This window comes from Pongo pygmaeus, chromosome 2, assembly GCF_028885625.2.
Source record: "Pongo pygmaeus isolate AG05252 chromosome 2, NHGRI_mPonPyg2-v2.0_pri, whole genome shotgun sequence".
In the NCBI taxonomy this organism is placed as follows: Eukaryota; Metazoa; Chordata; class Mammalia; order Primates; family Hominidae; genus Pongo; species Pongo pygmaeus.
This window is the reverse complement of record NC_085930.1, coordinates 57,916,279-57,930,802: the sequence shown is the minus strand read 5'-3', so window position 1 is coordinate 57,930,802 and position 14,524 is coordinate 57,916,279. Positions and strand designations below refer to the sequence as shown.

The window sequence follows — 14,524 nt, the reverse complement described above, 5'->3', positions numbered from 1 at the left end:
TTAGGGTGCACTCCCCAGTGATGTCAGGGGTCACCTCAATTACATGAGACAGAATAAGCCCCTTGCAAATGACTTTAAATCCAGTCCTTCGAGAGAAGAGAGCAGCCAATGAATGAGTGGAGTCCCTCAATGACCGAAGCTCAAGCAGAGAGATGGAAGTAATTATTTTCATCAGTAGTTACTGAAGAAAGAAATCAGGGTAGCTCACACCCCATGTAATATTTTGGAAAGAGTTTTGGGGGTGGGGGGATGGCTCAAACAGGTGTATGCCAGAAAAGAATCACTGTTTATTTAAAAAGAGCTGTTGACACACCTCTGCTCAAATAAATTCTCACTTCCACCTCCACTGGCACATTTAGCAAATTTTCAGTCTGATATGAATAGAGAAAACAATTAAGTTCTGTGAGGGCTGGGAGCAGAGCTGCATGTCTATAAGCCTTGCTCTGCCTAGCACCATGCCAGGAACATAACCTGTCATCAGGAAATGCTTCCTGAATGGATGGATGGATGGATGGATGGATGACAAATGACAGAAAGAGATAGGATTTAGGCAGGAGACAGATGGAATGAAGTTTTTATAATTTATCTAGATGTGGAGACCAACATTTCATATATTATTCAGAAAATAGACTGAATAATAGTTTCATATTTTTTTTAAGTGGTAAGTGAACAGATCATTCTACACAATTGACAAACTGGACATAGGTTGCTGTACTTGGCCCTGTCTGACCCCAGCTCCTAGGGCTCTGGAGGAATCCCAGGGTGTGTCTGTGGGAAGGCTGGCTAAAGACGGAAGCCACCATGTCGTGTACTCATGGTGCCAGAGGCTCAACCCAGTTCCTGAGGTCAGTCCAACATTAGGAGGATGCCAGGCTGGGGCATTCCCTCTCATTCCTGCTCTGAGTAAATAGGCTTTAAATGAAAAAGAGTTGTAAAAATTCAAATATACATAACCTTTTAGGTAAGAAGCAGTGAAATTTCTGCAAGGAGATGCCATGCCTGACTCTCCCAAAGAATTTTTTGAGGGGAGAATGCAGTGGCTACAATGTGTTGTGCCCAGGGGTTCTCCACATCGGCTGCACATTAGAATCACCTGGAGGGCTTTCTTAAAATCAGCCACGTCTGTGTCTCACTCTACACTAATTAAATCAGAATTTCTGGGTGATTCTTATGTTTAGCCAGAGTGGAGAACTATTGACTTAAATTTTCAAAAGGCTCTTTCTTGATAAAATTTCATCATAGAATCTGGTTTTTAAAAACCAGTCAACATAGGATGCATTTGGTAGAGAAAACGGAAATAAAGGTTATCAATGAATGATCACATCTCAGAATGGACTGAGGATTGATAATGGATCCAGCTTATCTAACAGTTTTGTAAGTCATCTAGGGCACGATTACAGCAAAGTCCTGAAGCTGCATGAATTCAGCTGTTGAGCTCTGCTTGTCAGATTCTGCATGAGGTGCTGGGGGAAGGGTGCCAGGATGCATGATACAGTTCTACCTGTGAGGTGCTCAGGGTGCCGGCAGGATAAGCCATGAGCGTAACTAACTATCCCACAGGATGGAAAGTAACAAAATGCCATCAGATCACATAAAGTGATGGAAACACTAGATGACATTTATTTCCTGTAGTAATAAAACGGTGAGTGGGGTGGGCAGGACAAACCCAAGAAATCTGTGATATTGAAAAAAGAGACAGGTGAGATTCTTTGGGGATAAGCATGAGATGATAAAGAAAGGAATCAACACTGAATTAAAGACAAGGTGGGCTCCGTAGTGGACCTTAGTCTTGTTCATCAAGCCTCTGACCTTCCTGACCATTTGGGGGTTATTCCACCAATGGTCTTGAAGGGAGAGAGTACCCCCATTGTGTGTAATAGAAACCCAATGGACCAGACCTCTCTTGCCTGTCCCTTTGCAGCCCTGGTAGGGCACGTGACCTACACTAGGCCATTGCGTACTCCCATTGTAACCAATGAAGTAAAGATAAAGAGCTGGTGAGAATCCGTCCACAGGGCAGCAGGGGTGTTGGCAGCATCCTGGCCAAGCTGTTCCTGGGGAAGAGGCTGGGTATGCCTCCAGGCTTGGTCTTGCCCTTTTCTGAGCCTCATCCTTTAGCCTCCTGATGATTCTACAAACCACCAGTGTCCTACAAATATATTCTTTTTTTAAGAAAAGTTTTTTTTTTCCAATCAACTGTCCTGACTGATTCATCAGTCAGTCAAATTATTCCAGTGATAATTTATGAGCCAGGAAAGAAGTCTAGCCAGTGGCTTGTGTTCAATGTAGCTTGATGACATGAATCCGGTGCTTTGCTGACGCAAGGAAGTAAAAAACGGGGCGAGGAGATCCTTCATCAAGAAGGGTGTAAGTGACAAAGCTGAATATTAACTCTAACCTATCTGTAAGCATTGGACACATGAGTACTTGGAATGTACAGTTCTGGCCATTGTGCCTAAAGTAAAGTAGAATGGAAAGGGCACCTCAAATAAGAAAACAAAGATGATTCCCTATGGGTACAGATGAGGTCTGGCCCAGGAGGGTGAATTCATGAGTGACAGCTTGGGACCTGGCTGCGCATGGCAAGCAGTCATGCAGCCACCTAGCCCCTTAGCACTTTTAGCACTGGGTTGGCTAGTAACATCTTAGACCCTGATCTTTTGCAAGTTGACACCAAGAAGAACAGCTGTGCCCTCTTATTCTATTTGTTGGTGCCTTGTGGGTCATGGATCTCATTCATTCATTCATCATTTATATTTCTGTGTTGGGCACCAAGAATTCTAGGGTAAACAAGACAGAAGTCCTGCTTAAATGAAGCCTCCAGATTAGTGGAGGGGGCAACATGATAGGTGCTGTCCTAACGTCATGTTGGGGATGCTATGGAGCACTGAGAAGCGACTACTGTAGTCAGGGAAGAGGGAATGGCCTCACAGTAGAGGTGAGGTTCGTGCTGAGTTTTGTAGCACAATTAGGAGTTTAACAGACAATGAGTAGATTAGGGCGTGTGGACAGAGGCTTCCTACAGACAGAAAAATCATGCTGATCAGACTCCCAGTGTGCAGGGTGTGGAGCTAAAGAGGTCACAGACCATGAAGAGCCTTATATGTCAGGACAAGGGGAGATTTTGATATGTCTGCAACGGAGACATTGTGATCAGATTTGAGTTTAGAGAACAGAGGCTTAGGGGATGATTCAGAGTGAATCATCTGAAGATTTAAACTCATCTTTAAGGGTGAGCTTAAAGGCAAGAGGCCAATGAGCATTGTGGTTGGCCAGTTTGTTTGTTCTCAAAGTGTGGTCTCTGGGAAGGCGTGCGGAATCCAGATTTCTGGGCCCCACCCGAAGCCTACTGAACCAGGAACTCTGAGGAGGGGGCCAAGAAGTCTGTGTTTAGCAAGCCCTGCAGCTGAGTCTGGCAGACGCTTCATTTGAGGACCACTGTGCAATCCATATGAAATGTGGTGGTGGATTCAGCTGAAACCATGGAATGAATGAGGGTGAGGCTGGGGATGTGGAAACTGTATCCCAGAGATCAGATCTAGAGGACTCAGTGGATGATAGCATGGGGTGCAGGTGGGTGGGCGCTGGGGGAGTAGAAAGGCACAGGAGCAGGTTCTGGCACTGGCGAATGAAACTGCTTCTCACACAGGTATCCCTCGTGGGCTTCCTGTTCCTTTTGGGCTTATACATCTCATCCCTGGCTTCCTGTATGGGAGGACTTTATGGAGCTCCCCGCATCCTGCAGTGCATTGCCCAGGAGAAAGTGATCCCTGCACTTGCCTGTCTGGGACAAGGGGTGAGTAATCCTCTTTTTTTGGTTTGTTTTTTGAAACATGTTTTGCTGCTAACCTCACTGCTGGCCCATCAATTTGTTAAGCTTTTCTGATCAGATCCTCTGGTCAATTTCTTTGGGGTGACACGGAAAATAATGCAGAGGTCATTTCTTTCAGCCCTGTCGTCTGGCTGGCTTAGGTTAGGGCTAGGTAGATGAAGCATCTTAAATGTCACAGCCACCCAGCCCCTTAGCACTTTTAGGACTGGGTTAGCTAACCAGTCCTAGTAACATCTTGGGCCCTGAGCAGCATGAAAATGCAGTGCCCCATCCTTTAATAAAAATGAATTCAGGATCCTCCAGGTTTAACATAGAAGAAAGCGTGTTTTGGTCAGGAGGCGAGCTGGTCCTTGCAGCTCTAACTCTGCCCTTGAGGTTCACCTGCCCCTTGGGGGTTGCTGTTTGATGATTTCCTACACCTCTGGCCTCTACACTTCCTGTTAACCATCACGAACCAACCTTAACTGACACACAAAGGACAGCTCAGTTGAGACATGGCTGGAATGATTAAAATAGACATTCCTAAAGTCCAGGGGAGGACCAAAGAGACATAAACAGAGAATCCCATTTCCCACTAATATGGCTTGCAAGCTAGAGTTCATTTTTGTCTTGTTGGGGTACCACAGAGGGCCTCCCCACCCGCTTCCAATTTTCAGCTTCTCTCTGGTTTAGGGAACACATCGTTGCAACTTATCCTTGATTTCTTCCTTTACCTTCCTCCAAAAATGCAGTTTGGTTTTGGACATAGTCCGTTTGAGATCCTATTAGACATTCACTGGAAATGTTGAGTAGGCAGTTGGATATGTAAGCCTGGGTTTCAGGGGAATGTTTTAGGCTGGAGATTCAAATTTGGAAGTTGTCAGTATAATGCCGGTAATCAAAGCCGTGAGCCTAGTTGAGCTCACCAAGGGAGGGAGTACAGATAGAGATCTGAGGATAGATCCTGGGGCTGCTTTAAATGTGGAGTTCAGAGACGTGAAAAGCCAGCCACAGAAACCAAGAAGGAGCAGCCAGTGAAGAGGGAGGCCAATCAGGAGAAGTGAGATGAAGAAAGTGTTTCGAAGAGGACAGAGTAGCCAGCTGGGTCAAAGAAGACAGGGACTGAGAAGTGACTGTTGCTTTTGGCCCAAGAACTATGTCAGTGACTGTGATGAAGAGCTCCCAGGAGAGGCAGCTAGCACCTTTTTTCCACTCCTGTCCACCTGAAGGTGGTCACCATGCCCACCTCCATTAATAACAGGTGTGTGTAGTGTGTGTGCGTGAGCATTTGTAGATGTTTACTGTCAGAATTCCCCTCCTCCAGCCATCAGTGATTCTGCTGTGTCTTCTGGATTCTGCCTCTCCCTGGGAAGAATCAACTTTGCATTTCTTTGATTTTCCATGCTGGTATTAAAACCCAATGAAAGACAAAAGGAGAAAATATTTGGGAAGTCAAAGTTCTATAATAATGCCCCATGTTCATAGTTATTCATATGGCTGGGTGCAGTGGCTCATGCCTGTAATCCTAACACTCTGGGAGGCCAAGGTGGGCAGATTGCTTGAGCCCAGGAGTTTGTGACTGGCCTGGGCAGCATAGCAAAACCACGTCTCTACAAAAAATACAAAAATTAGCCATGCATGGTGGTGTGCACCTGTAGTCCCAGCTATTCAGGATGCTGAGGTGGGAGGATGGCTTAAGCCCAAGAGGCGGAGGTTGCAATGAGCTGAGATCACACCACTGCAGTCCAGCCTGGGCAACAGAGCCAGACTCTGTCTCAAAAAAAAAAAAAAGTTGCTAATACAACTAGTATCTGTGGAGCTTACTGCATGTCAGTCTGTATGAAGCATTTCGAATGCATGAGCTAATCCCATGAATAGGATATTATTATCTCAAGTTTGTAGATGAACAATCACATGGGGAGAAGTGGCTGAGTCATTATGAGTTGTGTTTCTAGCCTGTAACTTCTGAAATCTCTGAAGCGTTCTATCTGAAATTTTATGGTCCTGCATGTTATTTTTGTTGCTGCAGAAGGGGCTAAACAAAACACCCGTGGCTGCCATCTGCCTGACCAGCTTGGTGACCATGGCCTTTGTTCTTGTGGGTCAAGTGAACGTTCTGGCCCCCATCGTCACCATCAACTTCATGCTGACATACGTCGCAGTGGACTACTCTTACTTCTCCCTGTCCATGGGTTCCTGCAGCCTGACCCCGGTGCCTGAGCTGGTGCTCAGGGAGAGCCCGGAAGGCCTCCACTGCTCTGAGCACCTGCTCTTAGAGAAAGCTCCCAGCTATGGCTCTGAGGGACCTGCCCAAAGAGTCTTGGAGGGCACGCTGCCGGAATTCACCAAGGACATGGATCAGCTCCTCCAGCTAACCAGGAAGCTTGAGAGTAGCCAGCCCAGGCAAGGAGAGGGTAACAGGACCCCAGAAAGTCAGAAGAGGAAAAGCAAGAAGGCCACCAAGCAGACCCTACAAGATAGCTTCCTCTTGGACCTCAGATCCCATCCTTCTTTTCCTGTCGAGATCTCTGACAGGTTGCCTGCTGCCTCCTGGGAGGGGCAGGAGTCCTGCTGGAACAAGCAGACTTCCAGGAGCGAAGGGACTCAGCCTGAGGGAACATATGGAGAGCAACTTGTTCCTGAGCTGTGCAACCAATCAGAGTCCAGTGGAGAAGGTGAGTACTCTGGCATCACACTGGGGCCTCTTATTTGGGGATGACCACTGATTATCCTACCTACCCAGTTATTGTGAACCAATTATAACTGGGTTTAAAATCCTTGTTAATTTTGTTCAATATGTATTTTAAAACATTATATTCAGGTATCAGCTGAATTATTTGTAATTGTACTCTGTTATAGATAGTTAATTTTAAGCAGAAATTTCTATCTACTCCTGTATATTAGACCTAAGAGCCACAGCTAGTAATTGGGTATCAGTCTCTTTTCACTCAAAAGTGAACTGAAGTATAAAGCCAATGTGAGTAAAATCAATCTCTCCTTACAAGAGAAGTGGAAATGTGTTGTGATAAACTACCTGTTAAGGATGCAATATGTTTTCTTTGTGGAAGAAGAACCTCCCAAACCAGGCAAGAGGGGATGGAAAGAAGGTGGCTCAAGTTTTGTTTTCTCAAATCTATAAACACAGAGACACAGAGAGACACTCACAGAGAGGCTTATAGAGCATGAGAAATTCTGAAAGTGAGAACTCGTATTTTCAAGGATCTACCATATTCTAGGTGCTTTACATCTATTACTTCGTGTAATATAACGTATATTAGCATTTTCCCTTTTACAAATAAGACCTTGTGTCCCCATGAGGTCACAGAGAAGACTCTGACCTGATTCTTTGCACAGCTGGACATCACCCTGCATTGTATTATCTGTATTTGAGGCCCATGTACTTTCCTCTACATTATGCTTTCCCTGGCGTTATATACAGACAGGTGTGGGCAAAGAGGAGGAGATGAGGGACATAGAAGGAGGTGTCTAAAAAATAGCGTTTTGGCTGGGCGCGGTGGCTCACGTCTGCAAATCCCAGCCTGACCAACATGGTGAAACCCTGTTTCTACTAAAAATACAAATAATTAGCCAGGCATGGAGGCTGGTGCCTGTAATCCCAGCTACTCATGAGGCTGAGGCAGGAGAATTGCTTGAACCCGGGAGGCGGAGGTTGCAGTGGCAGGAGATCTGCTTGAACCTGGGAGGTGGAGGTTGCAGTGAGCCAAGATCATGCCACTGCGCTCCAGCCTGGGTGACAGAGTGAGACTCCATCTCAAAACAAAACAACAACAACAAAAAAAACAAAACCCAAAAACCTAGCATTTTAAGTTCTCCCAGAAACCTGTTTTTCCTTCTTTGCCTCTAAATTTCTGGGAAATTTTAATTAAAAATTAAAAATTATTTTATTTTAATCAATGTAATAAGTGTACAATTTAATAAGCCAAATAATATTACAAGTCACATAATCAGAAACAGTAGTTCCTACTCTTTTATACCACCCCTTTTACCCTTCTCTATTTCCAGTCCCATTCCCAGAATATCCCACTTTGAACCAAAAATTTGCTTCTTCTGTTAATCTGTCACTAAATAATGTATTTGTGTTGCTACTTCTTGATATGTCAGTTTCTGACATCATCTTTTGAGTTCCTCTTATGGTAAATGAGGATTTGGTGCGATCTCAGCTCACTGCAACCTCCACCTCCCGGGTTCAAGTGATTCTCCTGCCTCAGCCTCCCAAGTAGCTGGGATTATAGGGACCCACCACCACACCCAGCTAATTTTTGTATTTTTAGTAGAGATGGGGTTTCATCATGTTGGCCAGGCTGGTCTTGAACTCCTGATCTCAAGTGATCTGCCCACCTCAGCCTCCCAAAGTGCTGAAATTACAGGCCTGAGCCACCACATCCTGCCTGGATTTAACTCTTATATGCCACTCTGACTTCTCCTTACTTAATGTCCCCAGAGTAGTTATCCCACAGTTTTTTATTAAATTAAAAGCTAGTATTCTTGTTATCATGACTAAGTAAATATTGCTCAGTTCTGAGCCATATGTTACACTATGATTACATTTCCTTTTTTGCTCAACTTTTGCTGTTTCCTGGAATTAATAATTGCCTTAGTTTTTTCTTTGCTTGGTTTTCTGTCATCATTTTTCTTTAAATGCTCTGGCAGATCTGTCAAATGCCTTTTTGTGTTATTTTCAAAATGCTCCAATTCTTCAGAAATATATTTTTCTTTTTTCCCCTCTGTCCTATGGCTCCATCCTTCTGTTCCACTTTAGATTGTTTGTTTGCTAGGTCTGCTACCAAGCTGTTGTCTTAGAATTCCTCTTGTTACCACACTTCTGTGTCAGATCCAGGAAACAAGAGATTTCTTACCAAATTTATGCTTTTACATAGTTTTTCTTTGATAATTCCCCACCCCCATCCCTCCATTCCCCCCTTTACCTCGATTTTGTATCTTCTTAAATGGTTCTCTAATTTTCTTTCTTTTCTCTTTCCTATTGTTCATTTATTTGTTGTTTTTTTCTGGGATATTTCATGGATTTTCTCTCCCAAGGCTTCTAATGATTTTTTTAAAGTGTTGGTTGTTGTATCAGTCACGATTAGTTTTGACTGAGGATAACAAAATTTCAAAATAATAGTGACTTCATCTAGCTCATACACAAGGATCCAGAGGTGGGCAGTCCATGGCTGCCATGGCAGCTCCATGGTCCTGAGTGACCCATGCTCTTTTATCACTTAGTATATTGTTCTGTGATCCAACATGTGGTTGCTGGGGTCACACCATTACATTTATATTCCAGGCACTAGAAAAAGGGGAGGGAAAAAGGGCAAAAGGGTGAGCCTCTAAATTGAGTCATTTGGAGGAGGCTTCCTCAAAAGTCCCATTCCAACTTCTCATATTTCCTTGGTTGGAATTTAGTCATGTGATTACAACAAACTGCAAAGAAGGCTGAGAAATTGTTTTTTAACTGGTCATATTTCTACTTTACATAAAATTATGTCTTTTTTTCTTTTTTTCCTAAGAAAGAAGGAGAGATAAGGTAGCAACTATCAGTCTATGCCACAATTATCCAGTTTTTAATTTCCAAGACCTCTGGATTGTAATCTAATTTGTCCTTGTCTTTTTTTTTTTTTCCAATTTGAACATCATCTATTTTTGTTCTATGGGTACAATGGCTTATATTCTCTCTCTGATACTATTATTGATCTTCCTCCTTTAAAATTTTTTTCTGAGGCTGGACATGGTGGCTCATAGCTGTAATCCCAGCACTTTGGGAGGCTGGGGCAGGAGGATCACCTGAGGCCAGGAGTTCAAGATCAGCCTGGGCAACATAGTGAGACCCCATATCTACAAAAATTAAAAAGGAAGTTAGCTGGGCATAGTGGCATATGCCTGTAGCCCCAGCTACTCCAGAGGCTGAGGTGGGGGGATCTCTTAAGCCCAGAAATTTGAAGTTACAATGAGCTATGATCACTCCACCACACTCCAGCCTGGGCGACAGAGCAAGACCCTGTCTCTAAAAATAAAAGTAAAAATAATTTTAAAAAGTTTTTCTGTTCCTTTCACTGTTCCTGTTTTCTTTAATTCTTTTCTCTTTGGTTTGGGCTCTGTCTCTCTCTCTTTTTTTTTTTTTTTTTTAATCTTGGAGGCTTTTACTAATATGTCCATTGATCTTTTGACTTCTTTTTGTACTTAAAAGTGAAGGACTGGCTGGATACGGTGGCTCACACCTGTAATCCAGCACTTTGGGAGGCTGAGACAGGAGGAATGCTTGAGCCCAGGAGTTCAAGACCAGCCTGGACATCATAGCGACATCCAGCCACTACAAAAAATTAAAAAATTAGTGGGGTATAGTGGCACATGCCTGTAATGTCAGCTACTTGGGAGGCTGAGGTGGGAAGATAGCTTGAGCCTGGGAAGTTGAAGCTGCAGTGAGTGGTGATCGCATCACTGCACTCCAGCGTAGGTAACATACTGAGACCCTGTGTCTACAAAAAAATTTTTTTTAATGAGCCAAGTGTGATGGCACATGCCTGTAGTTCTAGCTACTCAGGAGGCTGAGGTGGGAGGATTGCTTGAGCCTTGGAGGTTGAGGCTACAATGAGCCATCATCATGCCACTGTACTCCAGCCTTGGTGACAGGGTGAGCCTCTGTCTCTCTCTCTCTCTTTTTTTTTTTTTTTTTAAGTGAAGTACTAAAAAACTGTTTAGAAGAGCTTTGTACATTAGCAGGGCTTGTTGATTGGGGCATCTTACTATAGGATAAGGAGGAGTGGGCTAGACTTTTTACTGGAGGATCCCCAAATGTGAACATCTAGAGGTTTTTCTCTTGGGCTTTTCAGCGTGTTCCTCTAAAGGAGAGTTCTTTAATCCCTTGCCCAAGGGACACACAGATAGGTACTTGCATTCTGGGAACAGGATGAGATGAGTGAGTTGGAGAGGGGTTCCACTGTTTAGGGTATAGATGTTCATCTAATTCCCTGGCTTCAAGTTCCATTTCCCCACTCTTTGCTGTGCCTGCTCTGCCAAGTTTGGGCACTCTCTGGCTTGTTTCAAAGGAAAGCCCCCTTAGGGAGGGAATTGGGCAGCAGAAGGGTTGTTACTTGGCTTCATAGGCAGAGAAAAGGATCTTGGTGTACAACAAATATAGACCTCCCACCAGCCCCCTATACCTTACCACTGCATGGGATGTGGTGCTTCCTGGTCCTGAACCTGGTCTGCCAGAATGAACTGGGCTGCTCCCTGTCAGCACCCTCTCTGGAGGCCCTAGGGTTCATTCTCCTCTGCTCTGCTCAGTCTGTCACCACTGTTACCTTTCCATCTTCCAGGACTTGTTTTTATATTTCCTCTCTCATTCTCTTCGTGTTTGTGGCTTTATGTCTGTTTCATTCCTTTTCTGTCTTCTCATTGGGTTTCCAGGAGAGACGTGGACAGTCTGCAATGTTTAATTCAAGGAAGTGGTCACTGTCCAGTTGCCTAGTCTTAGAAATGTCATAGGTGTTGCTGACGATTCCCTCTCTCCCACTCCCTGCTGCCTTTACTTTGGTGCAGACCCTCATCATCTTGTACCTGGACCCTTGCTAAGTCTCCAAGACTCTCCCCCATCCCATTTCTCCTTCATGCTGCCCACTGAATGATCTTTCTAAAATAAAACTCTCATCATGTCTCTCTTACTTAAAAACGCTTGCTGGAATTTAACCCCTTCCACGTGAAGTCTCAGATAGTGTGTGCGATGCAAGGTTCTTCGCAATCCAGCCGTAACCTACCTTCCTGGCTGCTCTTCTCATGACAATCCATGCACTGTATGTTCCACTTTCACCCAAACTGATGTCCTAAACACACCATGTTCTTTATTCCTTCCTGCCTTCATACACCCTGTTCTGCCTCCTCCGATTGCTTCACCTCCCCCTTCTCTATCTGGAAAACTCTAACAGACATCATTTAAAATCCATCTGACTTTTAAGACCCACTTTCACCTCTTCTGGAGAAGGATTCTCTGATGTCTTCCACTCTGCAACCATAACGTTTGATTCATATTAATAATATAAACTATTATCTCATATTTATATCGCATCATATTTATATCACATTTGTTTACACATTTGTCTTTAGGTTTATTTGCCTGTCTTAAGGAAATAAATATTAATCTCATTTCTTTGCCACGAGATTGTCAGATTCCTTTGTTTGCAAACTATGCCTTTTCACCTCTGTGCTCATCACAATATTCCCACACAGTACACATAATGTAGCAAACACTCAGTAAAGCCTACTTGAATTGATGAGCAATTGAGCAAATATTGGCTAAAACATTGAAGCATTGATCAAATAGAAAGAGTTAAACTATTATAAGAACCTAATCGTTGACAAACCAGGTGCTATAAAATAATAATAATCAAATCATGATGGAATAAATATTCCTGAGAGCATGGATTTTAAAAATTAACTTGAGGCTGTATTTTATACCTTATATACACAAGAATTATTTATTTACAACAGCTGTGCAAGAGAGATTTTTTAACTATGTAGACATCATCAAAGACAAGGTATCTGATTAAATAGAAATAAAAAACATTTGCACAACACAGTGTCACAGAAGGAAACAATTATTCTGACAAACACAACTGATAAAAGCATACCTTCCAAAGCATATTATTTTTAAAAACAGGAAGGTCAAAATCCAGATTTTACCGAAAAGATGTCAGTGAGATAAATACAAAGTTTTACATTTGAAAAATCAATGCTCACTCATTCGTGTCCATTCAACAAATGAATTCTTATTGTTAAGTATTGTTAGTAGGTAAGAATAGCCAGCACTTACTGAGCACATCCTATGTGCCTTGCACTGAGATTAGCATTTAATATGAATTATTTCAGTGAAGCCCGGATTTAGGCATTGTTCTATCTTTCTACAGATGATAAAACTGAGGCCCAGAGAAGTTAAACACTTGCTCATGACAGGAGACAGTCAGAATTTGAACCCAGGTCAATCTGACTGTCAAACCTGTGCTCTTAACCACTACACAGTGTGTATGCCGCCACTTGCAATGAGTATTTGTTTTGAACTAGGCCATGATATTGATTAAATGAACACAAATTAAATCATCTTTAAGATATCATTAAGCTGGGCATGGTGGCTCATGCCTGTAATCCCAGCACTTTGGGAGGCCAAGACAGGTGGATCACCTGAGGTCAGAAGTTCGAGACCAGCCTGACCAAAATGGAGAAACTCCATCTCTACTAAAAATACAAAAGTTAGCCAGGCGTGGTGGCACTTGCCTGTAATCCCAGCTACTCGGGAGGCTGAGGCAGGAGAATCGCTTGAACCTGGGAGGTGGAGGTTGCAGTGAGCCAAGATCGTGCCATTGCTCTCCAGCCTGGGCAATAAGAATGAGACTCCATTTTTTAAAAACAATAATAATAAATATATATATAGTTGCATATCTATTAAGCTATAAAAATTTAAATAAAAAATAGCAGATTTGTGATAATTAGGTGTATGTACACATTGCTAGAGGCAACATCAATTGATTCATTCCTTCTTTCCTGTTGATTAAAGTTTTTCATCAAATTTGGGAAGTTTTTGGCTAATATTTTTTCAAGTATTTTTTCTGCTCTTTCTTTTTCTCCTGTCCCTGTGGGACTTCCATTACATATTTGTTGATATACTTGACATTATCCCATTAGGCCTCTGAGACTCTCTTTCTTTTTCTTCCACCTTTCCCCCTCTGTTCTTCACTTTGGATCATTTTTCTCTTGAAGTTCACTGATTCTTTCGTCTGTCATCTCAAATCTTCTGTTGATCCCATTTAGTACATTTTTCATTTCTGTTACTGTGCTTTCTAATGGTAGAGTTTTCATTTGGTTCTTTTTTATAGTTTATATTTCTCTCTCTCTCTCTCTCTCTTTTGAGACTGAGTTTCACTCTTGTTGCCCAGGCTAGAGTGCAATGGTGCGATCTCGGCTCACTGCAACCTCCACCTCCTGGGTTCAGGCGATTCTCCTGCCTCAGCCACCTGAGTAGCTGGGATTACAGATGCCCACCACCGTGCTCAGCTAATTTTTTATTTTTAGTAGAGATGGGGTTTCACCATGTTGGCCAGGCTGGTCTCAAACTCCTGACCTCAGGGGATCTGCATGCCTCAGCCTCCCAAAGTGCTGGGATTACAGGCGTGAGCCACTGTACCTGGCCTATAGTTTATATTTCTCTGTTGGTATTCTTTATCTCTAAAGTCATTGTCATCCTAATTTTTTTCTCATTAACATTATATTTTTCTTTAATTCTTTAAACATATTTTTAACAGCTGCTTTGGAGTTTGAAGTCTTTGTCTGCTAAATACAACATGTGAACCTACTCAGTTAGTTTTTTTTTACTTGATGTTTTTCTTTCCTGAGCATGGATCACAGTTTTCTGGGTTTTTTGCATGTCCTGTAATTTTTAGTTGAAAACTAGACAATTTAAATAATGTATTGTAGCAACTCTTTATTCTGATATATATTTCTGAGTTTTTGGTTTTTTGTTTAAATTGCCTGGATTTCAACTGTGGCATCTGCCTCCCCCGTGGTGTGTGGCTGCTGATATCGTTAGTCAGCTTTTTATTCTTACTTGTTTAGCCTTGCTTCCTAGGAGGTTGCCCCCTGTGTCTGCATAGCCCTTAAGGCTCTGCTCTCTGCCAGTGGATCTGTGTGTCACTTGGGAAGCATAGTCAA

At 42.9% G+C, this 14,524-nt stretch overlaps 1 protein-coding gene across 3 annotated transcripts in view; it reads left to right on the top strand.

Annotated features, from left to right (window-relative positions):
- SLC12A8 (solute carrier family 12 member 8) overlaps positions 1-14,524 on the top strand; it is a 134,489-nt gene that overhangs the window by 101,410 nt on the left and 18,555 nt on the right. For 2 of the 3 annotated variants that reach the window (XM_063661689.1, XM_063661691.1), the window contains exons 9-10: positions 3,650-3,796; positions 5,841-6,486. In XM_063661689.1, coding sequence (XP_063517759.1) covers positions 3,650-3,796; positions 5,841-6,486 — 793 coding nt within the window. The remainder of the gene's footprint in view (positions 1-3,649; positions 3,797-5,840; positions 6,487-14,524) is intronic. The other variant, XM_063661690.1, reaches the window with a different exon arrangement.